General features: G+C 48.7%; 1 protein-coding gene across 1 annotated transcript in view; it reads left to right on the forward strand.

Moving 5' to 3' along the window:
- Nucleotides 1-27,739, forward strand: part of UBASH3B (ubiquitin associated and SH3 domain containing B) — a 150,897-nt gene that overhangs the window by 109,432 nt on the left and 13,726 nt on the right. Inside the window, exons 2-11 of the mRNA XM_043481080.1 lie at nucleotides 4,429-4,482; nucleotides 5,226-5,412; nucleotides 6,921-7,119; nucleotides 10,602-10,771; nucleotides 15,878-16,086; nucleotides 19,731-19,863; nucleotides 22,281-22,401; nucleotides 23,215-23,337; nucleotides 24,605-24,697; nucleotides 25,926-26,070. Of these exons, the coding sequence (XP_043337015.1) occupies nucleotides 4,429-4,482; nucleotides 5,226-5,412; nucleotides 6,921-7,119; nucleotides 10,602-10,771; nucleotides 15,878-16,086; nucleotides 19,731-19,863; nucleotides 22,281-22,401; nucleotides 23,215-23,337; nucleotides 24,605-24,697; nucleotides 25,926-26,070 (1,434 nt within the window). The remainder of the gene's footprint in view (nucleotides 1-4,428; nucleotides 4,483-5,225; nucleotides 5,413-6,920; nucleotides 7,120-10,601; nucleotides 10,772-15,877; nucleotides 16,087-19,730; nucleotides 19,864-22,280; nucleotides 22,402-23,214; nucleotides 23,338-24,604; nucleotides 24,698-25,925; nucleotides 26,071-27,739) is intronic.

The raw sequence follows: 27,739 nt of genomic DNA on the forward strand, positions 1-27,739 counted from the left end.
AATACCAGATGAAAATTTAAAAGAATGAAACTGGAACTACGCTGAGCTCGTAGCTTATGGGGGATGCTCAACAGATAAAGAGGGTGACTTTGTTGCATTCAGAAGTTAACAATTTCCTGAGTTGGCTCTGGTGTGCTGACCTAGAGTGGCTTTGTGGACAGTTTGAGAAGCTCAGCCCCCCTACCCGAGTCAGCAGCCCCCTATTCTGAGCTACCCCAGCACTAGCACACTTGGCACTGCTTTTATCACGGCCATTAACATGTCACCGTGTAAGCCGCTTGTGTGTCTTGACACTGTGAACTCTTTGAGGATGAGGATCGTGCTTCCTCCTCCTCCACCTGCTGATGAGAACATAGTGCCTGGCACACAGCTGGCGCTCGGCTGGGAGGACCTGACCTCCTGGGAGTGTCAGAGCCGCCAGTGGAACCCAGAGCACCAGAGTGGCTGCAGGGGAAGTCAGCCTGGGTGACAATTAAGCAGGAAATAACAGTTGGGCTCAGAACCTGTGTTTTGGAGAGAGGGGCTGCGGATCCTGCTGGGCCCAGACATGGGACCAGCCGACTCCACTCATCAGGCCTGAGTTCAGCCACGGGCCCCAGAGACCATGGTTTCTGAGAGGACGCCAACCAGTCAAACTTCAGATCAGAAACAACACTCAGTAAACTCTTGGTTTTATTCTTGGTTTACATTTGGTTTCCTGGTAAGAGTTCCTTGGGAGGAGAAGGAGATCAAGAGAATGGAGGGCAAGTGGGTGTGGGGGAGGAAGGAAGGATGCTGCTCTGCCTGCCACAGATGTGACCGTGGTGTCTGGATAGAACTGTGGTTCTGGGGCCAGATCTATGGTGGACCCGAAACTCAGCAGAGCTGCGGGCAGAGGCCAGATCTGCAGGCAGACAGGAGTCCTGGCCATCCTGGCTGCGTGAAGCATGGCCGTCCCTGGGTGCTCCTGGGTCCTCCCCATCTGGCTGATTTCCTCACAGCTCCATGCCTGGTTTTTTTGATGAGCCATTGCTTATATCTGCTTTGTGCTTTTCTTGCCCATTATTAGCACGCATTAGAGTTTGCATCATTATTTTTTTTTCCCCCACACACTGCTAAGAATGAACCCTCGACATAACTGGGAAGGTTAGAACCAGGGTCCAAAGTCAAATTTGTGTTCTCATGTAATAGCAAAACCTCAGTGGCTCACATGTTTCTCTGATGCTAACCACGAAAGTGCCGTCTAAAATAATGAGCGGCTGTCATCCAGAGACTAGAGTGCAGTCCTTGGAATGTAAAGGGGTATTTCCCCCTTTATCTGCCCAGTGCGCTCTGCCGACTTCTGCGTCCCTCTGAGGGGTAGCAGCTGTCCAAGCTCAGCCTGGGGTTCGGGGTCCACCCCCCATGCCCCACCGTTCTTGGCACCGGCCCCACCAATGGACCCTGGAGGTGGGAACTCTATGGCAACAGGCTTTCTTCAGCGGGCTGCAGCGGGGAGACGTTCTGCTACCACCCGTGTTCAGTGTGTTCTGGGGGCAGAGTTCTGGGAACAAACTCAGCTCAAAGCACTGTCAGCCTGGCAGTGGTGATGGAGCAGCAGAGCCCAGGACCCTGGGGAAGCCATGCTATTCCTCCTCCACGGCCTCCTGCCTAGAGAATCACACACCTGGGTCAGGTCGGTAACTACTTTCTAGAAACTCCCCAAACAAAACCAAACCAAAGAGCCACTTTAAAGCATGTTGTGTGTGTGTATGTGTGTGTTTAGTTGCTCAGTTGAGTACGACTCTTTGCAACCCCATGGACTGTAGCCTGCCAGTCTCCCCTGCCATGGCAGTTCTCCAGGCAAGAATACTGGAGTGGCTTGCCATTCCCTTCTCCAGGGGGCTTTCCCAACCCAGGGGTAGAAGCCCTCAAAGCATGTTACTGCCAAGAAACTTCTTACTGCTGTCTAACTTGAGTTCCTTCTGATATGGCCAAAAGGCGTTTTACTTTAGCTGACCCTCATGAGAGAAGGTACATCAGATATGATAACCTTCCCTAAAATTGAAGACCTCTCAGCCTTCTCCAGAAAGAAGAATTTGGGTTTCTTTCACCTTTCACCACAGCCTTAATACCCAGACCTTTTGTTATCTTTCTCAGTTGTATCTGAATCCTCCCCAAAACTTGGCTTTTGAATTGCAGGGACTGTAATTTAATGAGAGCTTTCATTTCTAGAGGATGTTCCTAGTGCTTAAGGAAAAATAAACTTCAGATAGGATATATTTCATTGGAGGAAGAACCTAGAAAAAAATGGATCCTTGTTATAAATAGCACATCGTATGAGTGAGCTTTCCTTTTCCCAGTTGTTTTTGAGATGATGGGCTTTTTTTGGTGAGCTTAATCTCTTGGACATTCTAACCTCTAAAAGACCATGTGGCCTCTGTCTAGGAAGTGGTAAAGGAAACAGGGCTGGCATCTTGGCAACAATTACGTGCCATATCCAGGAGTGGGGAAGTGGGATTTCCTACATTACCAGCGTTTTTCTGCACCAGTCTCTGTTCCAAGGGGTTCCAAGGAGTCTGTCTTGCTTTTCCATACCCTCATCTTACTGTAAGGAGGCTTGTCTTTTAGAATGCTGTTCTGCTTAGCTGTGCAGATTTTTTATTCTGATCATTTGGTATTTGTGCTTAGATTTTTGTGGGGGGAAAGGCATTTCTCTTTGGACCATGGAACAGAACAACTGGGGTTGGCCTTGAATCAGGCTGGAGTCTGCCCTTCACCCGGCGCTCACTGATTGAATCTGGCTGTCCTGATTACATGACTGTACTTCCTTCACCTGAATTTCCCTTCGTCAAGCAGCTGGGCCCCTAGTTGATGTCTGAGGTCCCTTCCAACCTGACCCTCTGTGATTGTCATGGCGTCATCGGTTCTCAGTGCTCCATAGAGGGACCAGGGAAAGAAAGGAGGAGTTGGGTTCAGCAGCCAATCGGGAAGAGGATGCTTGGGAAGAGCATCAGTTTAAACTAGAAAATCCTCCCCTCTCTCCTCTCTCCCAAAGACCCCGAATTGGGGTAGTGTAAACGGACATGAGTAATTGATTATTAATCACCTCCAGTGTGAAGGGCACTGTTCAAGGCTTCTTGCTTGTAGAGGAGAGGTACTTGGTGAATTCTATCTCCATAGCCTCCACACCCATACCACCACTCCCTCCCCAGGTCAGGTGCCTCCAGCCTATGCACTTAGGGTTCTCTGTGCCCTTCCCTCGTTGCATTGACCACCAATGTGATTAAATAATTATCTGTGCAATGAACATAGTCGTGCCTGTTTGGCTGAAGACCCTGTGAGGCCAGGGGCCATATAAGTCTCGATTTTCACTGTATTCCTAGAACCCGGCACAGTGCTGACAAAGTCATTGCAATTCAAGATGTATATATTAAACAGTCATAAACTTGAATGCATGAATGGATGGAAAAATAGCAAAACTGGGTGCAAACCCAGAACTGTGGCTCTTGGAGACCCTAGCTGACATTTCAGAAGGGCTGTCCTCAGATGCCTGAGCACAAGGCTGTGACCTTCTGCCGGGACCACCCTGCGAGCCTGCCCCGCTGCACACAGAACTCCTGAGTGTTTCTCCAGCAGTGGGCCTGACAGCTTCCCTTCTCTGGCCAGTCCCCTTTACCATGCGCTGTGTGCGCGCTCAGTTGCTTGGTTGTGTTGGCCTCTTCTGCAGCCTCTTGGACTATAGCCTTTCAGGCTCCTCTGTCTATGGGATTTCTCCCAGCAAGAATACTGGAGTGAGATGCCATTTCCTCCTTCAGGGGATCTTCTTGACCCAGGGATTGAACCGTCGTCTCCTTGGCAGGCAGATTCTTTACCACTGAGCCACCTGGGAAGCCTTTACCCAGTGCTACATGTCCCCAGAGATGTCTGTAAAGTTGTTGGAGACTCTGGATCCAGTCTGAGAATGCTGGTGGTGATTGGAGGAAAGTGGGAGGAGGCCTTGGATTGAACCAGACCAATTGTCCTTGTGGGCAGTTAGCCTCAAGTCTTAACAGCCCCAGCACCACTTTCTAGCATACTTTGCCAAAAGGCTGCAAATGAGGAAGGGCTCTGCAGGGGATCTGGGTCAGGAAAAGTGAGTGGGTGAAAGGGAAGGGGGGAAAAGCAAGACATGACAACCTTTAGGGAAGCAAAAATAAAAGTCTGATGTGGAAGTGGCTAAAAATAGATGCCATGCGCTGTCAGGCTGCATGCGAATTGAATGCTAATGACATGGAAATTAATCACAGGTTCTAAGGTCCACACACTTTGCTGTGACCCCTGGGGGGACACCCTGCTGCAGGTGTCTCTCCCCCACACCCCTGAAGAGGCTTCACCATGCCTGCCTCACACCCAGCTTTGTCACTGCAGTGGGAAAAGCTGATAGGAGGCTAAAAATACTAACAATAGAAATCTGATTTCTCTTTCCAGACAAAAAGCCTTGGCATCCACAGGAGGAAGAAGCGTTCAGGCAGCATGTGACTGGTTGGTATAAAATAAATAAATTGAGAAAATAGCATGTAATTAATCCCAAGTGTGTGTGTGTGGTTGAGCGGGGACGTGCAGCCTGTCTCTGATGGGCCCTTCCAACGAGGAGAGGGGGCCGTGTGACAAGCCATTTGCCCCCTGTGCCCTGGCCCCAGAGTGTGCTCTCCTCAGAGCTGTTGAAAGAAATTCAGAGCATTTCCAAGATGTGGTCTCTGTCATGATATTCACCCCCGCTTCCCACTCAGTCACTTAAAGATACAGTGTAGATACTGGACAAATCAGGTGACAAACATCCACTGACCTTCCAACAGGATAGGACGGCCCAGGGCCGACCCCGCAAAGCGGCCCCCTCAAAGCTTCCCTTGTCTTTGGAGGCATGTGGGTTTAAGCGTAGACCAAGCTGGAGGGACAGGCAGTACTGGTGGCCTAGGAAAGGATTTGGAGGTGATCCGCAATGCTTCCTGGAGAGGGTGGCCTTAGAATTTTAGGGGGGAGCTGTGGGATGCAAATGAAATAGGACAGGCAGGAGAAGAGATGTTGGTGCATCTGAGAGTTGGTTACAAAGTGTGAGCTTTGTAACAAAGTGAGAGGTAGATTTTTTTAAAGTACAAAACCAAAGACCCTCCCGCTTGTAGTGTGTGATTGGTGGAGGCTGCAAAGGATGGATCTTGATTTCGGTTCTCCCTTGGCTTCCATGGTCCTCAAGTGAGGCCGGCCCGGCCCCCCTGTCTCTCTGGCAGGTTGTTCTCCCACGTCGGCGACCCCTTCCTGGATGACCCCCTGCCCCGGGAGTACGTCCTCTACCTCCGCCCCACCGGCCCCTTAGCACAGAAGCTCTCCGACTTCTGGCAGCAGTCGAAGCAGATCTGCGGCAAGAACAAGGCGCACAACATCTTCCCCCACATCACCCTCTGCCAGTTCTTCATGGTGAGCCACAGCCCCCGCCCCCCACCCCCCACCCCAGGGTGCCCGCATCCATCGGGCCCCGAGGGACTGGATCAAAGCTGGGAGCCTCACAGGATGTTGGCAGAAACAGTCATGACTCCAGAGCGGAATGAACCTTGGGGGAATCAGTGAGGTCAGCTGCTCACCCCAGTCGTCCTCCTCTATTTTGAGGACGGGGTGTGCTATGCAGCATGCAGGATCTTACTTATCCCATCAGGGATTGAACCTGCACCCCCTGCAACAGAGGTGCAGATTCTTTACCACCGGACCACCAGGAAAGTCCCTTGTCCTCTTTCTAATATCTGCCAATACCCAGGAGCACACCAGGTCTCGTGTAGCATTGTGGTGACCTTGTGCTCCTCAGGACCCAGGGGACAAGCCTGACCCACTGTGTGACCCACTGTTCTGGCAGCCATGAGGGGAATGGGTTCTCTAACCTGGCTTCCCCCTGTCGATCGTCTCCCTCCCCTCTGACAAAGAAAGAGCAGGCATTAGAAAGCTGGGGGTGAGAAGTGTAGTCTATAGATGGGGAAGTGACTCTGGTCTCCTGCACACTGTCTACAGGTTTTGCCATGCTAGAGGTCTTTCTAGAAATGGAAGGAGATACCTTTCTCCTGACATTGTTACCTGACCCATAATTCTAGCCTCATGAAGCTTAGGTAGTGACTGAATTAAATCCCTCTCATTCCAGTAAATGTAAACACATTTCTTCCCCTTTGGTTCTCTGCAGAGACGGAGAATAACAGATGTATCCAGCTATAGTCACGATTAGGCAGAATGATCACACTTTAAGACAATATGTTTTTCTAATATTTTGGGTGGTTTTTCCAGAATCTCATTCATATTCTCCATCCCCCACGCCCTTTTATAGGTGAAAATATGTTCCTAACACCTTGTCTTTCACCATTCACGCTGAAAATTAAAATGATGATCATTTCCTCTTAGTCACCCAGGATCTTTCTCAAAAACACGTGGAGTTTTAGACACTCTTGTTCTTTCTTCCAGCGCTCGGGGGGTGGGGGTGTAGGAGGAGGAGGATGTCACAGCTCTTGGAGCCTCATTCTCCCCCAGTATTGTGGGGTAGAGGTGGCATCAGCTTTGGATCATTTAGGCTGAAGAGAAAAGGCGCAGATGATGCCGAACAGTAGAGAAAATACAGCAACTTACCGCGGGGTGCTGCGCGCTCTCCTGGCGTGGCCCTCACGCTCCGTTTCTGCTGGACCAGCCCTACTGCATTCTGGTGGGGCTCAGAGCACAGCATGGAGGGAGGGAGGGGGGAGGTGGTCCATTGCCCTGGTTTAGTCTACCCACTGGATAATCCGTCTCCAGGTAACTGGGAGGCTGCGGGTCTTCTCCCTCCTTGCAGACAGGAGCAATGGTTCCAGGGCTGCCTCCTCAGCCCCCAGTATTGGGCAGAGGATACAAAAGTTAAGTAGCGGCAGACACCACCCCTTGTCTTTGAAAGAAGCCTCTTGTTTCCCCCCCACCAGTGTGAGGACAGCAAGGTGGACGCCCTGGGGGAGGCCCTGCAGACCACCGTCAGCCGCTGGAAATGCAAGTTCTCAGCCCCACTGCCCCTGGAGCTCTACACCTCCTCCAACTTCATCGGCCTCTTCGTGAAGGAAGACAGTGCAGAGGTCCTCAAGAAGTTTGCTGCCGACTTCGCAGCAGAAGCTGCCTCCAAAACTGGTGAGCCTCCAGCTGCCAGGCCAGCCAGCCCTGGGAATCGGGAAGTCAGGAAGGAAGGGGACAGAAAGTGATGGTGGAGTCGGGAGGTGGAGTCTGCCCACAGGAATGGGCAGAATGTGACCAAGAACACAGCCGTTTCCTGCGGAACCCACACCTCTTGCCCCTTTGAAAAGCATTCAACTGCAGTTCTGCTGACCTCCTTGAGAGCAGGTGATGACACCCATGTTGAAGGCACGCAGATGACTGTTCCTATTGATCTGTAAGTGTGTTCCTTTACAGCCCCCCATCGGCTCTCGGCTCCTCCCTTCAGTTCAGGAACCTTTTGCTTTTTTTTTTTTTGCCTGCACCTCTTAGCTTTAGGGATCTTAGTTCCCCACTGGGGATCGAACCCAGGCCACAACAGTGACAGCACCGAGTCCTAACCACTGGACCGCCAGGGCATTCCCAAGGAGCCTTTTCCTCCTTCCAACCCCCCTTGCAGGCAGGCGTTTATCTGGGTTGCCCCGTCCCCTCCAGGAGGACTGAGGCCTTTGTTCAGGAGGTCGCACGGCCCAGAGAGGAGAGGGGAACCACTTAGCATCCAGTAATAAATCCACTGAGCCGATGACACCTTTCATTCGACTAGCTGAAGCCCAGTAGACAAGCCCCAGATGTTACCCCTTCACGATGCCACGTGCTCTTTGCCTGGAAGGCCTCAGTTCAAGCAAGCAACCAAGGTTTACTGTCAAAGGAGGTTTACTGTCAAAGGCATGAGCTTGGAGGGGTGCTCAGGAAGTGTATTGACTCAACAGCAGAACAGCAGGCAGCAGAGAGAGGGGTCAGAGGCCAAGGTTTGCAAAGCCTTCCCGGGTGACTGAGGTGCCCACAGCTCACTGAGCTCCACAGGGGCTTCGCCTGCGATGGGACAGACAGACAGACAGACGGTGGGGGAGTCTGCTCGCTCCGTTTAGAATGGAATCACAGTCAGCAGGTATTTATTGGGCACCTACCATGTGTCTCTCTGTGCGGAATGCAGCAGGGAAGAAGCAGTGGCTTCTCCCGGCAGAGGCATGCTTGGGAAACCCCATTCGTGTAGTGAGAGCTGTGAGGAGAGGAAAGTCACCCCAGGAAGGCATCGATCCGCCAGACAGGCATAGGGCCTTGCATGAGGGCAGCAAAGCACAGGCAGGAAGGAGCAGGCTGTTTGCAGGGGCAGCAGGGGGGCAGCACCCTGACCAGAGCCAAGGCCGTGTGTGTGTGCCCACTGGGGTCCTGGGTGTTGAGTGCGGAGCTGGCAGAGCCCCACTGTCTACTCCTTGGGCTCCTGGCCTTTGGCCTCCACCTCATGGGCCCATGTCCCTAGCTGCTGTTTTCATCCCCAGCTCAGGCCCTTTTGGGCCTCCCTGGTAGCTCAGCTGGTAAAGAATCTACCTGCAGCGCGGGAGACCTGGGTTTGATCCCTGGGTTGGGAAGATCCCCTGGAGAAAAGGGAATGGCTACCCACTTCAGTATTCTGGGCTGGAGAATCCCACAGACAGAGGAACCTGGTGGGCTACAGTCCATGGGGTCGCAAAGAGTCAGAAACTACTGAGCGACTTTCACTTCAGGCCCTTTTGCTCAGGGTCCTTTAGCAGAAAATCTCCAAACAGGGCCCAGGATTCCAGAAAGAGTGTGGTGAGGGCCCAGACTCAGCAAGCTCTACGCTCTCAGAGGGACCTGGGCCCTTCGATCACCTCTGTGCACTGGGAACTGGGTCTTCTTAGACCCCTACCCCACGCTCTCACTCCCCAGGGCTCATCTCTGTCGACTTGGGTGGAGCCTGCTGGCTTCACAGACGCTTAATATTTCAGACAAATGGCATCATCGGCAGCTTATTTCCTGTTCCCATCCCTCCATCTCAGGGAAACAACTCTTTTTTCATCCCACAGTAGCTGTTGTCAAAACCACTAAAACTCCCACAAGAACCAAGTCTGCTGTTGTAGCCACAAAACCCCAGTTCCTCCCAAATGAGTAAACCAGGTCTCAGCCTGGACGCGGCTGATTTATAAAGCGCATATAGTGGGCCCTTGCTGGCTTTCCTGCCATGAATGGGGCAAACCAGCTCCCTCCCAAATGCCTGAGCCATCTCCCCAAGAACGGGCCTGCCAGGCTGGCATCTTGGTCCTGGTGCTGCCCCCTGGTGGTGACTCAGAGAACTGGCTGGCCCTGCCTCAGCCATTGGCCCAGACTGGACAGGTCTTTAGAACTTGTGCCCTGGTATTCAGAGGTGTGGCAGACCCAGATTCCACCAGTGAGTGAGTAGATGAAGTGTCATCCTTCATCCTTGGTGGTTTAGGGAGATTCATTCGTGTGTATTCACTCATTTAACAAATACCGAAAGTCCACAGGGGTGCTGCTGAGCAAGGGAGGAGGAGGGGTGCTTTCAATATACAAACAAGATACAGAGCCGTCACCTCAGGGGCTTTTACACCAGAGATTCACAGTGCAGTATAACAGAAAAAGTACTCAAAGCCACCGACCCAGGGACGATCCCCTGGTTGGCGAACTAACTCCCGCATGCCACACAGCATGGCCAAAAACCCCCAGAGACCCAAATCTACTTCCATCTCTGTGTGACTAGAGCAAGCCGCTTGATTTCTGAAATTCCCTTCTGTTGTGTCTTCCTCAGTGTTCTAGCTTGGACAGTAAATGACTCTCTCCAGCTGAAAAATGCATATGAAAGACAAAAGCCATTGCCTTGTGTAGGTAGGCTGGTTTGGTTTTTCAGGGTGTCTTAGATAGCCTGCATACTTGAAGCCTGTGGGTGTCGGGTGATTCTGCGCGCGCGCGCACACACACACACACCCCCCGACACACACACACCCCCCCCCGGTACACTTGGCAGTTTCTGGAGTCATGTGTGTTTGTCACAACTTTGGGGGTGCTACTGACATCTATCTGATGGGTGGGGGCTAGGAGGGCAGCTAAAGACCTAATAATGTGCAAGACATCCCTGCTACAAAGAATAACCTGGTCCAAAATGATATTGAGAAACCCTGTTTTAAACTCTGAAAGTAATCCATCTCCCCCCACCCCCCATTTCTCCATCAGAGCCACCCAGAAGCTAAGAGACTTGATTTCAAAATGAAGACAATTCGGCTTTGGGAGTCACAGGATGACAAAATTTGCTCCATACTTAGCTCATCCCTTTAGGTCTTGATGTCCTCACCTGAATGGTGGGGCCAGTGATACTCATCTGGATTTGTTGTGAGCAGCCAGCAATCAAAACGATTGCCTCTCAGCTGATCCAGAAAAGCCAGACACGTGGCTATTTCTCTCTTGGACTGTGGGTTGTTACATCCCCACCCACTCTTATTCAGCTGCTGTGAAGGAGAGAAACAGCTGACCGAGGGGCTCCCTCCCCTACTTGTCGGGAAGCAGTTTTATCAGGGCACCATTCTGTGTTCTCCCTCATGTCTCCACCATTGCAATGCACCAACTGCCTGTCTCCTCCCTTCCTCTAGAAGTGCACGTGGAACCCCACAAAAAGCAGCTGCACGTGACCCTGGCTTACCACTTCCAAGCCAGCCACCTGCCCACCCTGGAGAAGCTCGCCCAGAACATCGACGTCAAACTCGGGTGTGACTGGGTGGCCACCATCTTCTCCCGGGATATCCGATTTGCTAACCACGAGGTAACATCTCACTGGGGTTCCTGCCCCTGCCGGGCGTGCCAGGTGCCTTCAGCAGCACTGGCTGCTGAGGGGAGATGGACACCCGAGGAGCGCAGTGGGGCCAGCACTGGGCCAGGAGTCCGCCGGCCTGGGATTTCATCCAGGCGCCGGCTGGCTCACTGGGAATCTGTAAGCGTGCATCTCTCGTCTCTGGGTCCCAAGTGGCTGAGCTGTGTAATATTCCCCACTCTTCTGTCTGCCCTGCCAACCATACTGGAATAGTATAGAAATGAAACAGGAGAATAGATAGAAAAGCATGTCGGTAAATTTTAAAATATTCTATCTGTTCACGGGATTAATAGGTAGAAGACATCACCCTGATCTTAGGTGAGAAAGATACCTAAATACAAAAGAAAATCTGTGAACACATAGTTAACAGTATTTGTTGTGGCATGCAGGTTACCCTGGAACATACTAAAATTTTAAAATGTCCTCTCCTCAAGGAGTCTGAGTCCAGTGGGGAAGAGAGAACAGATGCATATGAAATGAAGGCATGGACCAAATATCAGGAGAGTGTGTGCATCACATAGGAGGCATAAGAGTGACAGGCGGAACCACTGGCATGGTGCTATCATCCTTCTTTTGAGGGAACCCACATTGCTTTCCAGGATCAGCATGTGCCACCTCTAAAGAGTCTTGCTGTCCTTTTTCTCCTGAAAGAGAAGCTGAGACACAGGGATTCAGTGACTGGTCCAAAGCTAAAGAGCAACTCAGGACCAGAACCAAAGCCAAAAGCCAGAGGTTCTGATCAGTAAAGATGGGCAACCCACCTAAAAAGAGACCACAGAGTCTGCAAAAATTGTCCTCCGGTTTAACTACATTTGTGAAACATAATTAATTTCCTAGTTTTTCAGCAGCAAAAGAACTGATATTTTTGTTTATATAGACTTTTAATATCCTTTAGACATTTTTAAAAAAATTATGAAGAGATTCAGGGTCTAGGTCAGGCGACCTCATAGTTGATTTGAATGTGGTGGGGAGACCCAGCCCGTGATTGAGGTCCATGGGGTCTGAGAGGGTCAGGGATGTGCAACTTTGTCTGGCTCTGCTGATGGGCCCGTCACATCCTCCTTCCAAGTCATTCGATGCAAGTTTCTGTAAAGACACAGCAAAGAGACTGGGCTTAGCCTTCCTTCAAAATTCTGACATTTCCTGGACTTGCTTAGTGTGAGCCCTAAATAAAACAAAAGAGGTGTGGCTGAATGGATTCCTTCCGAGGGCAGGGGAAAAACTGTCAAAGGTGGTGTGCCAATGGGCTGTGAGAAGTCACCTTTCTAAGCGAAGGGAGGTGGTGACGGAATTTTCCAAGGAGTATCTTCTAATCAACACTGCCCTCCAGTTAACTCAGAGGGTAATTGCTTTTCTGCCTGACCCACATTCTGCTCAATTGGCACCGAGGGAATGAGGCAGCTAGTGCCCACAGGAATTATTTTCTAAAAATAACATGGCCTCTTTTTATCTCTTATTTGTAAAAGCTCATTTATTACTGTTCCTCCTGATCAAGCTCTCCCTCCAGGGTCACCTGGCTTTACCTGAGCCCCCTGCATATATAAACTTCACCTTGCCTTCTACCTCCTCCTGTGCTCAGGAGGCAGGATTGAGTGATCGGTCCAGTGAGGTAACAGATGTCCAGAGAAGGCGAGTGGTTTAGGCAAGGACAGTCAGCAGGTGATGCTTAGGAATCCTCCAAGATCTCACCCCTCCGCTGTTCGGGTGCTGACTTCCTGTGGGCTCGCAAGTGCCTGCTTTGCTTCACACCATCTCGTCCACATTTGGTATGCCATGCTAGTTTTATGTGCCAAGCGCTGGAAATCTAGAGGAAGGACGGAGTTCTAGAAAAAGCATAGATTTTGGAGTCTGGCACACATGGCTTCAAATCCTGACTCCCTATTTTAGCAGTAGTTAGATTCTCTTTTGCAACTTCTAGACAGTAACCCAATCCTTAGTTCTCATGTGTGCAAGAGAGTGATGACATTGTACTAGAGTATTGGCATGGACTAGAGGCCCTCCCATAAGAGAGGTTGCAGCAACAACAACAAAATTGCCACAGCTGTAAAAAAGGGCTTCAAAGGCAAAGAGGGTCAGTTCCTATCATCACGAAGGGCTGTACCTGCCCTTCCTGAGGTAACAAACTTTGAGTTTAGTCCCCAAGTAGGAAGGGAGGAAAACATACTTCAGATAGACTCAAGAATTCTTACAAGTAGATGCTAGGCCTAAGAGAGTAAGTATCATGTAGGACAAAACTTGGAGAAGGGAAGGGCAACCCACTCTGGTATCCTTGCCTAGAGAATCCCATGGGCAGAGGAGCCTGGTGGGCTACAGTCCATGGACTTGCAGAGTCAGACACACCTGAGTGACTAACACTTTCAGGACAAAACTAGGCAGTGTGTCCTGAGATCTCCCAAACTCGGGCTGGCTTTTGCATGCCATGTGCTTTCGGTGAGCAGGAAAGAACTATAGGGACCTGAGCAGCGGTTATGATTTGAGATTTGCTGCAGTACCTTGATTTTCTTTATCGCTTATTCAGTAAATCAAAGCTCCTTGTTGTCCAACTGCTCTCTGCCCAGGAGTTGTCCCCTCTGCTCCTTTCTGTGCCTCGACCTCCCTGGGATCTCCTAGAGCCACAAGACTCACCCCCAAGTGAAAGGAGGGATGATATCTTCTTTGTCATTTGTGAGTTTCTCAAAGAAAAGGCCCGCTGCTGAGTCAAAGGCATCATTACCCAAGACTGCTGCGCTTGAGCATCTAAGGAACCTGAGTTTAGACTTGTTCCCCGTGACTCGGTCCCTCTCTCCACCCTGTTCCAGGAAAAGACGCATTCCTTTTGGTGTCTCATCACATACCTAGCTTAGAGATTTAAGTGGTTGGTTGTGAGTTTTTTTTCTTTTTCCTTAAGCTGTTTTTTAACAACCCAGCAAAAGAACCTTCCTGGTTCATTTGGAAATGTGGTTTGAGTGTGTATGTGGCAGAGAAGTGGGGAGGCGACGAGATGGAAGAAGATCTAGAGCCGATAGATGCTGGAGTGAGGATTCAGAGAGGAATAACCTAAATAACCTAACCCTAAATAAAAGGGATGTCAGAAATCCCCAGGGGCAGTTGAGTTCTGTGCATTATCACATTCATTCTCTGGGGGAAAAAATCATTTTTACTGCCTCCTCTCATTAGAGATTTCCAGAAAGAAATTGTTTATGACATGTTCTGATGGATCATCTTGACCCTAGGGAGCTGATTAGCTCACAGGCCTACCTAGCATAGGCTTTGGGGGTTAGCATCAGCTCGACAGAAAGATAACCCCTTGAAAGCCAGGTGTCATGGTTAGAAATAATAGAATAGAAATAATTATGCCTCTTCTGTGTACCAGAGTCCTCAGGAGTTTTGGAGTTCTCTTCAGTTCAGTTCAGTCGCTCAGTCGTGTCCGACTCTTTGCGACCCCATGAAGCGCAGCACGCCAGGCCTCTCTGTCCATCACCAACTCCCGGAGATTACTCAAACTCATGTCCATCGAGTCAGTGATGCCATCCAGCCATCTCATCCTCTGTCGTCCCCTTCTCCTCCTGCCCCCAATCCCTCCCAGTATCAGGGTCTTTTCGATTGATTCAGCTCTTCGCATCAGGTGGCCAAAGTTTTGGAGTTTCAGCTTCAGCATCAGTCCTTCCAATGAACACCCAGGACTGATCTCATTTAGGATGGATTGGTTGGATCTCCTTGCAGTCCAAGGGACTCTCAAGAATCTTCTCCAACACCACAGTTTAAAAGCATCAATTCTTCGGTGCTCAGCTTTTTTCACAGTCCAACTCTCACATCCATACATGACCACTGGAAAAACCATAGCCTTGACTAGACGGACCTTTGTTTTCTTAGGTTGTCTCATTTAACTTTTATAGTCCAAGTATTATTTTACAGATGAGAAAATGAAATGTTAGCCACTCAGTCATGTCCAACTCTTTGCAGTCCCCTGGACTGTAGTCCACCAGGTTCGTCTGTCCATGGGATTCTCCAACCAAGAATACTGGAGAGGGTTCCCATGCCCTCCTCCAAGGGATCTTCTTGACCCAGAGTTTGAACCCAGATCTCCAGCATTGCAGGTAGATTCTTTACCGTCTGAGCCACCAGGGAAGCCCATGCAGATGAGAAAAAACAGAGGCCAAACAAAGTTAAAAACCTGCATGTGGGAACCAGAATACTTAGCCTTCCTCTAGTGGCTTCAGGATTGAAGGAAAAGCTGATAAAACAGCTCCGTCTTAGTGTCCCCTTATGAAACACACAGAAAAATATTTTCCTTAGTATTGAGGTCTTCTGCTGTTAACAGAAAAGTGGTAAAATATTAATAGATGTTTTCCAAAGTATCTTCATACCTCTGCCTGTGATATTTCTGTATACCAGAAAAGGAGGCAAAATATGGAATAAATCAGACAAGTGACATGACCTGAGGTTGGCCCGAGGGGCTTTTTCTGAGCCCAGAGAGGGAACACGTGGTCTCCACCTGTTGACTGACAGGAGCTGGTTACACACAGGACACTGATGGCTGTGAAAGATATTTTTCTTTTGAGGTCTTTGCTAAACATGGAGGTTTAAAGAAAGCTCTTTGTAGGCAGGACCATGTCTTATTTGAGCCGCTCAGTTACATGGAGAGGAGATCACTTGGTCCCCAAAGCCTTCCTAGCAGAGTCTCTCATCTGGTTGTTGGTGACATTGCATGAAGGCTCCTTTCCACGAGCTGTGTGTCCAGGGTGTCTTACGGCATCGACCTGGCAGACAGCAGGGAAGACGAGGTCCAAACCTGTCTGTAAAGCAGTTTACTGGAGAACCTACGAGTTTCCATATGAATTTCTACAAGCCATGTCTTTTGACGCAAAGCTATGCCTGAGGGAAAGTCTGGAACCAGCCAGAAGCAGTAGCACACCCTGAGAGGAGAAGAAATGCCTTCTGACCTGAATCCAGATCTACTCGGAGCCTGCAGACCCCAGAGGTGCCTGCGAACAAAAGCAGGGCACATAGGCGGGCCCTGAGGTGCTCAGCAGAGCTGGTCAGGTGTGGGCCTCACGCTTCCCTCTCCTCCTTTTCCAGACATTACAGGTGATCTACCCGTACACCCCACAGAACGACGACGAGCTGGAGCTGGTCCCCGGGGACTTCATCTTCATGTCGCCCATGGAACAGACCAGCACCAGCGAGGGCTGGATCTATGGCACGTCCCTGACCACGGGCTGCTCCGGACTCCTGCCGGAGAACTACATCACCAAGGCTGACGAGTGCAGCACCTGGATCTTTCACGGGTGAGCCCATGCCAGGTTCTCGGAGGTGGCGGGACACGCGGGGCAGCAGGAGCAGCATGTGGAGTCCAGCGCTCTTGGTCCCAGACCTTCAGAGCTGGGCATGGGAAAAGTGGGAGACGGCATGGCCTGCTTCACCCCGCCTGCCCCGCCGGCTGGAACATCTGTCAGAGTTCTCGATCAGAGACTAAACAGGCTGCTCAGGGGACATCTCTTCTGGCCTCAGTGCGTCATCCTACCACTGAGTCTTTATGGCTTTGGGGCTTCTGTCCACTTTGTCCTGGGTCATTGCACAGACTCCCCAGAGAAGCAGGACAGATTCCCACTATGCCTGCCAGCCAGTAGTCAACAGATTTGCCAAGGTCAGGGGACCTAACCACCTGAGCCAGTCCTCAGACCTGGCACGTGAATGCCTAGATGACAGAGACCATTTCTATGGAATTGGGTAACCTCCAGAGCCTGAGAAAGGCAGGAGGGCCCTTCCCCACCCAGGTCTTCTGTGAAGTGATAGTTCTCCAGCCACGCTTCACTCCTGCTTTGCCCCCAGACCAGCCTGCTCCCACGTTGAGAGTGGCCTGTGTTGTATGGCCAGCTTTGTCCCAATAGGTGCCTTTTGTTCCTCTTTTATGTTCCTTAATCCGAGACGTTCAAAGCCAGCCCTTCCCTGGTGCATTTGGGCATCAGGCCTGGGTGTGCGTGCTGGTTTGTTTCCCTCCCTCTTGTTCTTGCCATGTGCCAACGTGGCTGAGAGCCGGAAGCTCTGAACACCAGCTGCATGGTGTGTAACGTTGTTATTACTGTCATAAAAGAGAAGCAGAGACGGGCAATTTCACTGAGTGTTTTGCCTAAAGGGAGAAAAGAAAAGACAGTCCCCTCCCCTGATTAGCAGCGGGCAGACCACAAACCCGATGATGAGAAAGAGTATCTTCTTCCCTAATAACCCTCCCCAGTAAGCCTCCCTCTTCCTTCCCACCCCCACCCCATGAACATCCGGCATTTTGTAGCTCAGAATGGAAGGTCAAAGCTACCTCGTGTTCCCCAGACCTTTGCTTCTTCAGAAATGTTTCTAAGTTGGGTTTCCAAAGTCACCATTGTTTTTTGTTCAGTTGGTTGGAATTTTTTTTGGCCATGCCATGTAGCATGTGGGATCGAACTCATGCCCCGCTGCCTTGGAAGCTCAAAGTCTTAACCCCTGGGCCACCAGGGGAGTGCCCAAAGTAACCATTTTGTCCCTATAAAAAAATAAGTGAAGCACAATATTCATGAAGAAATATAATCAAAAGATGATTTGATGATATCCAGCTCCCAGATCATTCTTACCAGTAGGGCTCACTGTGGAAGGATAGCATGTAGGGGAATTTTTGCTGACCCAGTTCAGGTCTCTGCATGCAGACCGCTCTTGCCAGAGTTAGAGCTCAGCTGAAGCAGGGGGCAGCCTCGGTGACCTCAGTCCATGGATCCCAGGGAGGCCAGTGTATCACCTCCCTTTATTTTGGCAACTATGTCTGCAATTTCACTATCAGCTTCCACAGCCAACCCAGCTGAGAGTGGGGAAATACTAATGTATTAGGTGTTAGGGTGCCATAATTAAGAATTTGAGTTTTTATTCCAGTAGTCTCGGATTCAAATCCTGATTCTCCCACGCACCAGCTGTGTGACCTTGGCCAAGTTGCATGACCTCTCTGAGCCTCAGTTTGCTAATCTATGAAATGAAGATAACAATTGCATTTCCCTCATAGGTATCTGTGAACACTGCTTCTTAGGGATCAGTGCCATGTATAAAACAGCACTGGGTCTAAAACATCCATTAGCTTTATGGTTATTCTTTTCCTCTAACTTGTCTTTCCTGGTCCTCTCTTACATGCTCACCAAATCAGATGTCCCTTCCACTGCAGTGATCCTATAGAAGAGCAGTGCTTTCCCGTTTACCCCAGAAGTGGAAATGATTCAGAGAGGCTATCAGTCTTGTTTCAGCCCTAATCCCAGGTAGCCTGGGGGAGGGAGAGTCACAGGGCTCCTCAAGTAGGACCTGCTGACTTGCTGAGAAGTTGCAGGGGAGGATTCCAGCATCAGGTAGGGACTTGAGGGGTCAGCGACCCTTCACGACTCTTCTTCCTCTGTCCTTCTCAAGTGTTCTGAGTCCCTCCTAAGGAAATACTTTCCTACCACCTTTGTGAGAGCACCTCGCCTGGCTCTGAGCATCTCCAGACACATGTCAGTCAGTTGGCGGAAGCCTCTGCATTGGAGTGGGCTAACCAGTCCTCCTCCTCGGCTGACCCCCAGGTCTGATGTGTCCTTGGGAGGTGTTTCCATGGTAATTACGGGTGTCAGGTACATCGTCCTCTCTACTCTGCACCTCATCGGACTGTGGTCTGACTGGAACTGTTAGCCTCACGCTGTCTCAGGGAGTTGGGGCCTCTGATCCCAGTGACGCCTGAGAAGAGGAGGAGGCCTTGCCTCAGTCTCCTTGCCAACTGAGCTGAAGGAGAAGGGATCCTGTCAGTGTCTTCACAGCTGTAATACAGAGCAGAAATCAGGAAACATGTACAGGCACGATGTCAGGATGATTCCATAGATCTGGACGTTTCAGGCCCTGGAGCTTTGATGAATCAGACAGTAAAACTGAATTTTCTTTAACTCTCTGATGTTTAGGAGAGTCTCAGTTTAAAATGAAAGCAGCCAGTCTGAGACTGAGTGGCACAAGATTTCCTTCGAAATAACAACAACAAAAAGAATAACCGGAAAGCTAACGGCTGTGTTAGACTTAGAGCTGTTCTGTACATATGGAACTTTACCCTGGTTATAAAGCAGCAAGAAATCTAAAATTAAAATGTTCTCCCTTGACGCCACCCAGTGATGCAGGAGGAACTGTCCGTCGCATTTGCCTGACAACCATATTTGAATTGCAGTGTTTTATTAGATAAAGCTTTTTGGGAGCTTTGCTAATCAGAATAATTTAAACATGGCATGATCTGCTGCCTGTCTTTCAGCAAGACCTCTTTGGGGGGCTTCTGTAGTCAGTGTTACATCCAGAAATAAGAACTCTTGGCTCATAGCTCCACACAGCTGGTGAGAACGGTGTCCTCTGGAAAAATGCTGTATTTAGTCCTCTTATTGGAGGTGTGATTGAGACGGAGAGGGGTTTGGAGATGGAAGGTGGTGGCATAGAGGGTGATGGCCAGGGACTTCTGTGGCTTCACTCGGAGCCACAGGCAAAGTGGTGGGGAGGGTCAGAACCTTCCCTCTCCTTTGTCAGTTCAGATGTAAATCACCGTGGAAGAGATTAAAGGCAGCAGGAATTTCTTTAGAGCCAGAAAAAGCTGGAAACAATGGTACAGAATTGATACCTCATTATTCTGCAGCACGCCTCTGGTGCCAGCCAGGCCCGTGGCCCCTGAATAAGCAGAGCATCGGAGGCCCCGGCCCTGCCCAGAGGGATGGACACGTCTGTTCCAAGCACGGAAATCCATCCACCCCTGATTTATTAACCGCAAGACTTCAGTATGAAACAGGGCGTTCCTCATAAAAATATCCAATCACTGTGTTGTGTACTCGAAACTCATATAATATTGTCAATTATACTTCAATGAGAAAATTTCAAAAAGATGTTCCTCTTCAGTTAACATCTTCCTTGTCTCCCTCCGCAGCTCTTACTCCATCTTAAACACATCCTCTTCCAACACGCTCTCGTTTGGGGACGGCATCCTGGAGAGGCGGCAGAATGAGGACCAGGGCCTGGGGGACTCGACGCCCCTCACCATCATCTGCCAGCCCACCCAGGTAGGGCTGACCACCAGGGCCACGTCCTCAACTCTGCTCAGGAGTCACTGAGCACCTTTTATTTTATTTTATTTTTTTTTTAACAAAGGATGAGGCACTGACTTCTCTGTCCTGAAAGGGTTACCAATCTCTCAGGGCACACGATCCTAAAAGATAGACAAAAATTTAAGAATAAGAAGAGTCAGATGGGTGGTGCTGACAATGATGACCAGCTTCTGGGTCTAGACTACTAAGGAAGACTGCTCCGCAGAGCAAGGGATGTGTTGTCTATAAAGAAGTAACACAGTGGACCCTTGAACAACCCAGGGGTTAGGAGTGCCAAACCTCCAAGCGGTGGAAAATCTAACTGTAACCAGAGCTGGCCCTCCATCTACCCAGTTTGGTACCCTCATATCCACCATTCTGCAACCTCAGATTCAACACTCTGTGGATCCTAGAGTACTGTAGTATTTACTTTGAAAAAAAAAAAAAGCTGTGTATTAGTTGGACCCCATGCAGTTCAAACCCAAGTTGTTCAAGGGTCACCTGAAATATCTATCTCACAGGGTATTGTGAAGATTAAAGGAAATAAGAATACGGTTCTTAGTACAGTATTTGGCACATAGTGAATGCTCCGTGTATGTCTGATATGTGCCAAAAAGTTTGCATAATGGGGAAGTGGAGGGAGGGGGTTTTGGGTTTTAAAAGAACTTTTTATTTTGGAGTAGAGCCAGTTAACAATGTGATAGTTTCAGGTGGACAGCAAAGGGACTCAGCCATCCAAATACATGTATCCATTCTCCTCCAAATCCCCCTCCCATCCAGGCTGCCACATGACATTGAGCAGCGTTCCCTGTAGGTCCTTGTTGGTTACCCAGTTTAAATACAGCAGAGTGTTCACATCCATCCCAAGGGCTTCCCAGGTGGTGCTGATAGTAGAGGACCTGCCTGCCAATGCAGGAGATGTGAGAGATGTGGGTTCTGTCCCTGGGTCGGGAAGAGCCCGTGGAGGAGGAAATGGCAACCCACTCCAGTGTTCTTGCCTGGAGAATCCCATGGACAGAGGAGCCTGGCGGGCTTCAGTCCATGGGGTCACACACAGTCGGACACGACTTAAGTGACTTAGAGCCCACACGCACACATCCATCCCGAACTCCCTAACTATCCCCTCCCTACATTGTTCCTCCTGGCAACCATAAGTTTGTTCTCTTAAGTCTGTGTGTCTGTTTTCTCTTTCATCTGTTTTCTTTTGTAAATAAGTTCACTTGTATCATTTCTTTTCAGATTCCACATATAAGGGATGTCATACCATATTTCTCCTTCTCTGTCTGACTGACCAGTTAGTGTGACAATCTCTGGGTCCATCCATGTTGTGGCAAATGACATTATTTCATTCTTTTTAATGGCTGAGTAACTTTCTATTGTATATGTGTACCATATCTTTATCCATTCCAGGCGAAGGGTGGTTTTGAACAGTAGAGATTAATACAAAGCCAGTTGAAAGTTCAAGTGTGTTAGGGAACAAGAGACTGGCTGACATTGGCTGGAGTCCGGAACTTGAGTTAGGAAGCAGTAGGAGAGGCAGTGGGAAAGACCACACCACCATCCCACATACCAACCTTGCCAGGGCAACAGGAAGCACATGTAAAGTGTGTGTACTGTACTGGCCAATGCCAAGTCCACAGGAGTTGGCAGCCCCTGAGGAAACTGGCAAGAGCTGCCTCCATCAGAAAGAATAAATCTAGAAACATCCGTAAGGATCCATCCAGCAGTGATGGAAACCAGGGTCATTCGGACAAACCTTTGACTGGACTTGCTGATTTCATCACCCAGAGGTAGCTGCTGTCCTCCCCGAGCCATTTCCAGGAACACCATCATGCGGGCAGCCGGACAACAGAGCCTAACCTGTGATTAGAACTGGCAAAGCAGGACCTTCTGGCTGGAGGAGACTATGGACCACGTGGCCTTACCACCATGTGGTGGAGATGAGGCAGGGGTATCTGTGGTAGTGAAAGTTCTCGCCTCCTGAAGAACCTGATGAAGCATCTCCTTAGGGGAAGAAGCTGTCCTCTAGATGGCGTCTCTGCACACTGGCTCGTTTTGCCTCCGAGCTGTAACTCAGGTTGTCTTCTGTTCAGCAGGAGCCAGGTGTCACGCCTATGAACAGCAACAGTAATGATACAACCACTTTCATAACCCTTCTTAATTTGCAGAGCACCTGCAGTTCATCGCATTTAAGCCTCAGAATAGCTCTCGAGGTCAGTAGATGAGGCTTACTACCCCCATCTTATAGACAGGCCAGGGTACTTAAGGGGCTTATTCCAATCAAACGTTAGTGAGACTTATTCTAGAGTCCAGCTCACCCAGCACCCAGCCCTGAGACATGTCTACTTGCTTGTATGCCCCCACCCTTACCTACAGCCTTTGTTTGTCCACAGCCTCTGAGGATCAGCAGCCAGCCTGGCCCTCAGAAGAGATGCCTCTTCGTGTGTCGGCATGGTGAGAGGATGGATGTCGTGTTTGGGAAGTACTGGCTGTCCCAGTGCTTCGATGCCAAAGGTGAGTGGTTGGTTGGTCTGCTTAGCACTGGCATACCTCTCATGGCCTCTAGGGGGCAGAGTCAAGCTACATTTATCTAGATGGAGTCCTTGTGTTGTAGAAAATGCCTCTCACCTGTTACACTGTGAGTCCTTCCCGATAGTCTGGAGTGTTAGACTGGAGGTGAGGACACCTCTCAGCTATCAACTGGAACACCATGGACCAAAAAAGGCAGGTGTCTTGCCCACAGCCATAGGACAGAGGCAAATGCAAGTGTCTTGATTCCATGTCCAGAACTCCCTCCAGTAAGTTACCCTGGCTCATTTGGTTCCATTTTCATTTGTCTAAGATAGGCTTGCATCTCAGAGAATCCGACCTGCTTTGGAGTGTCTGGTTGTTACTTTCACTTAAAAACCATCTCTTGGGACCTTTCCTGCTGGTCCAGTGGTGAAGACTGTGCCTGCCAAATGCAGGAGCTGGAAGTTGGGTCCCTGGTCCACGAACTGAGGTCCCAGATGCCTTGTGGCAAAAAAAAAAACCCACAAAACATAAAACAGAAGCAATACTGTAACAAATTCAGTAAAGACTTTAAAAAGAAAAAAGAATACTAGTTATTTAAGAAAAAAAAAGGCTTACCTCTTATCACTTTTGTCAGCAGAACGGAAGCATGGATTTGAAGACACTCTGCCAAAGGAAGAGTGTCAGTATTTTCTAGAGAGCTCAGCTCAGTCTCTTTGGCCGAAAGGGAGTGGAAGTGGAGGGGCCAGCAGGGTCAGCACTAGAAGTCCTAAGGAAGCGAGAACTCACGTCACCTTGTCTGACATGTCTTTCCAGGCCGCTACATACGCACCAACCTGAACATGCCTCACAGCTTACCTCAGCGGAGCGGCGGTTTCCGGGATTACGAGAAAGACGCTCCAATCACGGTGTTTGGATGTATGCAAGCCAGACTCGTGGGTAAGTGTCCTGGAGTGACCACACAGCCTTTCCTGGCTGCTTCTTCCAAAGACTGGCTCCGGTGGATATGCCAAGGACACTGCCTATGGCTCTCCTACGATTACTGCATTTCCTCAATTCAAGAGAGATTTATTAAGTAACCGTTAGGTTCAGGGCACTGGGTTGGTTTACCAAAGTGAACGAGATATGATCCCTACAGAGGGGTGTGTGGCCTAGTGATGGGGCAAGGTCAGGCTCAGCATGGCAGGTAGGTCAGCTTCTTGCGTGTGGGCGAAGAGGAGGCACTCAGGGGTGGCTGAGAGTATAGAAGCCAATCAGTCTCCAGGGTGCTCAGCTCTCTGCAGGTCTGGTCCTTACCCGCCACACAGAGCCAGCAGCCTTGTCCTATTCAGTCATTTAACACACAAGGATTGATCACTTACCTTGTGCAAGGCACTATACTAGGTATTAGGGATCTAAGCATGAGTCCCTACCCTCAGGCAAGCTTGTAAGTGGATGAATATCAGAGAGTGTGCTTTACTCAAGAATGCAACTATGAACAAAATGTTACGGGAGCACAAAAGAAGACATAAGCCCAGAAGAGAGTATAAGTTAGCAGGAGGGCGGGAGGGCATCTCAGTGGGAGGATCAGCATCAAGTCATAGACGTGAGAAGCAGCATCTATAGTACGGAGGAAATAAGCCTTCTTGTTTCTAGAGCATCGATTGTGAGCAGAGACTGGTGGGCTGGAGACAGAGAAGTTTGTGGAAGACTTTGACCACCATGGAAAGGTGTTTGGACTTCATCCAGGAGAGAAAGATGGGCATTTTACTGCTTGTCAGGACCAGAGAGACAGAAAGTGAAAGACAAGAAGGGGTGTGTCCCTTGGTCTTCCATAGAAATAACTGGGCAGGAGAGTTTTTGAAAATGAGACTGGGACTTCCCTGATTAAGATTGTTTAAGATTCCACTTGCCAGTGCAGGAGATACAGGTTCAACCCTGATCCAGGAAGATCCCACAGGCTGCGGAGCAATTACACCCATGCGCCGCAGCTAGAAGCCTGACCAGTGCAACTAGAGAAAAGCCCGAGCAGCAACGAAGACCCAGCACAGCCAAAAATCAATCAATAAGTTAAACAGAAAATGAGACTGAAACTGCTGGCCCCACGTGAGCCCCCACCTGAGAAGAGAGGTTTGCAGGGTCTCCCTGGCACCCTCTCCTCCACACTGAGAGTCATGCTGAGGCTGTGTAAATTATCAGATTGATTCTTCTCTGGTTTCCTTTGCAGGGGAAGCCTTACTGGAGAGTAACACCATCATCGACCACGTCTATTGCTCCCCGTCCCTGCGCTGCGTCCAGACTGCATACAACATCTTGAAAGGTGAGACTTGATGAAGGTCAGCTAGTCCACCCCTCCGTCTCCAGGCAACCCAACACTTGCTAATAAATTACCCTAGACTCAGGGGAACATCAGCCAATTCAAAGTTTTGAATTTGAGATGTTTAGCGATGATACTTTCAGAAGATTACTTTGCAAAAGTCCCAAAATCATACTCTGGCAGCAGAAGCAAGATGAAGAGAATATACAGATAATGTTTTTCTTGAAAATCTAAAGCCCTCTTCAGTGAATTGCAGGCTTGTAAAATGTTGTTGTCTGGCAATGATTTAGAGCCTGCAGAGCGTGATTTTTTTTTTGGCACTAAAACAAATTGTCTCCTCCCACTCTGCTCTGTCTGCTTCTCCTCCTCAGCAGCAGTAGTTCTCCTAGGTGTCTGGAAACACTAATCATCCTTGTTTTAGTTGATTGGAGTAACTTCAAAAAGCACCATTGTTATATAAAGATATCCAGCTTTTGCCCTAAAATCCACAGAAGCCTGTGTTACAGGAATCTCCATTCTCATCTCACTGAAAAGAAAAACTAGAAGAAACAGGCTTGACTGTTTACTTGTACCAAACAACAAATAAGCCACAGATAGCTGAGGCAACAAGGAAATTACACTATATTTTAGACGCCTATTCGTTTACCTTAAGTAAGCCAGAATGCCACTATGTATTCAAATGCATTATCTATTCCATTTGCACAGAAAAACTGGACTAAATGCAATACAAAGAGTTAAATAGAGCCAGTTTCTACTCTAAGAACAATCACACTATCATAAAAGACAGGAGTTGTGTCTGGCCTTGGCAAATATTCACCACTCGATTTTCTAGTAAAGAAAATTAATATATGATATGCAAATATAATATAAGCTATTATAATGAATGCTAAGAATTTCTGAAGTTTCTTGATAACATCTTGGAACTTTAGAAAGAATTATAGTCACAGAGCTGTACAAACTTTACAAATAATGATTTTTTTAAAAATCAGAAACCATTCAGAGTGCGCATACATCCTGGTGGTGTCACCAGAATATTATACTCATGTGTTTATGATACACAGCCATGAAAAACCCTTGTCTGAACCTGCATGCTTCTATGCATCTTTAAGCTATATATAGCATCCAATAGGAAAGAGAAGATTTATCAGAATTTTTATAACAAGTTGGTCTCTAATTCACTTTTCCAATGAGAACATAGTTGTACTTTGTTCTTCTTCATTTTATCTCTAAGGTTTACAACAGGAAAATCACTTGAAGATCCGAGTGGAGCCTGGCTTATTTGAGTGGACAAAATGGGTTGCTGGGAACACCTTACCTGCGTGGATACCTCCATCAGAGCTAGCCGCAGCCAACCTGAGTGTTGATACAACCTACAGGTAACTAAAACCGCTGTTTCCCTGAGGTCAGTGTGGAAGTACTCTTCACAGGTCAGGCTAAGTAAGGACATGAAGGACCGGATGTAGCCCATAGACAGTTGTCCATATTGGTGGAGGTCAAGCTACAGTTTAAAAAAAAAACAAAAAATTGGAGAAAGTCAACATTCCCTTGTATTTGGCATTATTATGGAGTATCTCTCCCTCCAGCACACATTCACTAGGGTTTTCTGATTTTACTGCATCTATTTCAATGGCTAATAAAACCACCTGCAGTGCCAGAAGCACACACCAGCTAATGATCAAGCAGTTCAGAAGCTTGTTGGGGAATAAGCGAAACTGCGGTGCCTTGACTTGGATTGTCACTTTTGATTTTTCAAAGTACTTTTAATTATCTTTATTTGTTACCGCCATAATCCCAGGATGGCAGCAAGCCACTCTCATATATGAGAGAGCTCAGTGACCTCTGAAAGCTACCCATGTAGTGGACACATCTGACAATAATAATAACTTACATTTATTGATCATTTTCTTCATGTCAAGCACTGTGTAATCAGCTTTATAGTAGTCCTTTGCTTTTTCCATTAGACTGTTATTGAAAAGAAACATTTGTAGGTTGTAACATAATTATATTAACCATCAGAAATCCACTCAGCGCTTCTTAGTGACGCGATAGAAAAGGCTTTTTGTGTTATTACATGACTTAGTGACTAAACAATTACAACAAGCCATATTTTAAGTATTTTTAATAAGCAATGAGATTTTCTTCACCCCTGTATTTGGTTTAAATATTTTTGTTAGTTGTTATCATTACCTTGTCGGTCTGAAGTAAAGTTTCAGGCTGAGTGTAAGAAAAAAAGAAATCCACTCAAGCCTTTGTAAAATGTCTTGAGGAAGGATAGATACTTACCACCATTCAGTTCAGTTGTGTTCGACTCTGTGACCCCATGAACTGCAGCATGTCAGGCCTCCCTGTCCATCACCAACTCCCAGAGTTCACCCAAACCCATGTCCATCGAGTCGGTGATGCCATCCAACCATCTCATCCTCTGTCGTCTCCTTCTCCTCCTGCCCTCAATCTTTCCCAGCATCAAAGTCTTTTCAAGTGAGTCAGCTCTTCGCATCAGGTGGCCAACCATGGGGAATTAAGTTCATAGTTCTTAAGACAGAATTTGGAACAATTCTTGACTAATCCAAGTAGAGCTTTCTTCCTTGTGACATCCCATGACCTTTCACTTCAAATACTTACCCAAACCTCAAAGCAATGTGACTTTCTGGCTAAGGTCTGAGAGGGTTATCTTTTCTTCCATCCTCATTTTTGGCTCTGCAAAGACCTCAGGTAACCCCCTTCATTGATAAATATGAGGAATGAGCATTCCTCAGAAATAGGATTAAATCAATCAATCAGATCCCCTACTGAAATAATTCACATTTTGTCCTGTCTACACTATGGCCACTATCTTCCTGTTCCTTGGGGAAACAGCAGTAAATTACTACCCCCATGCCAACAGCCATCATCCCTGTGCCCTGGAAAGAGCAGGTTACTGCCAACAAGGGTGAAGTGACTTTGCTCACATACCGCCCAGTCTCTCCCAGGCCAGCTGTGTCTTCAGTCCATCCCCCCTTAAGTGCATCCCACAGTTCTTCCAAGCTTACTCACACATACCCCATC

The sequence above is a fragment of the Cervus canadensis genome, chromosome 11, assembly GCF_019320065.1.
Source record: "Cervus canadensis isolate Bull #8, Minnesota chromosome 11, ASM1932006v1, whole genome shotgun sequence".
In the NCBI taxonomy this organism is placed as follows: domain Eukaryota; kingdom Metazoa; phylum Chordata; class Mammalia; order Artiodactyla; family Cervidae; genus Cervus; species Cervus canadensis.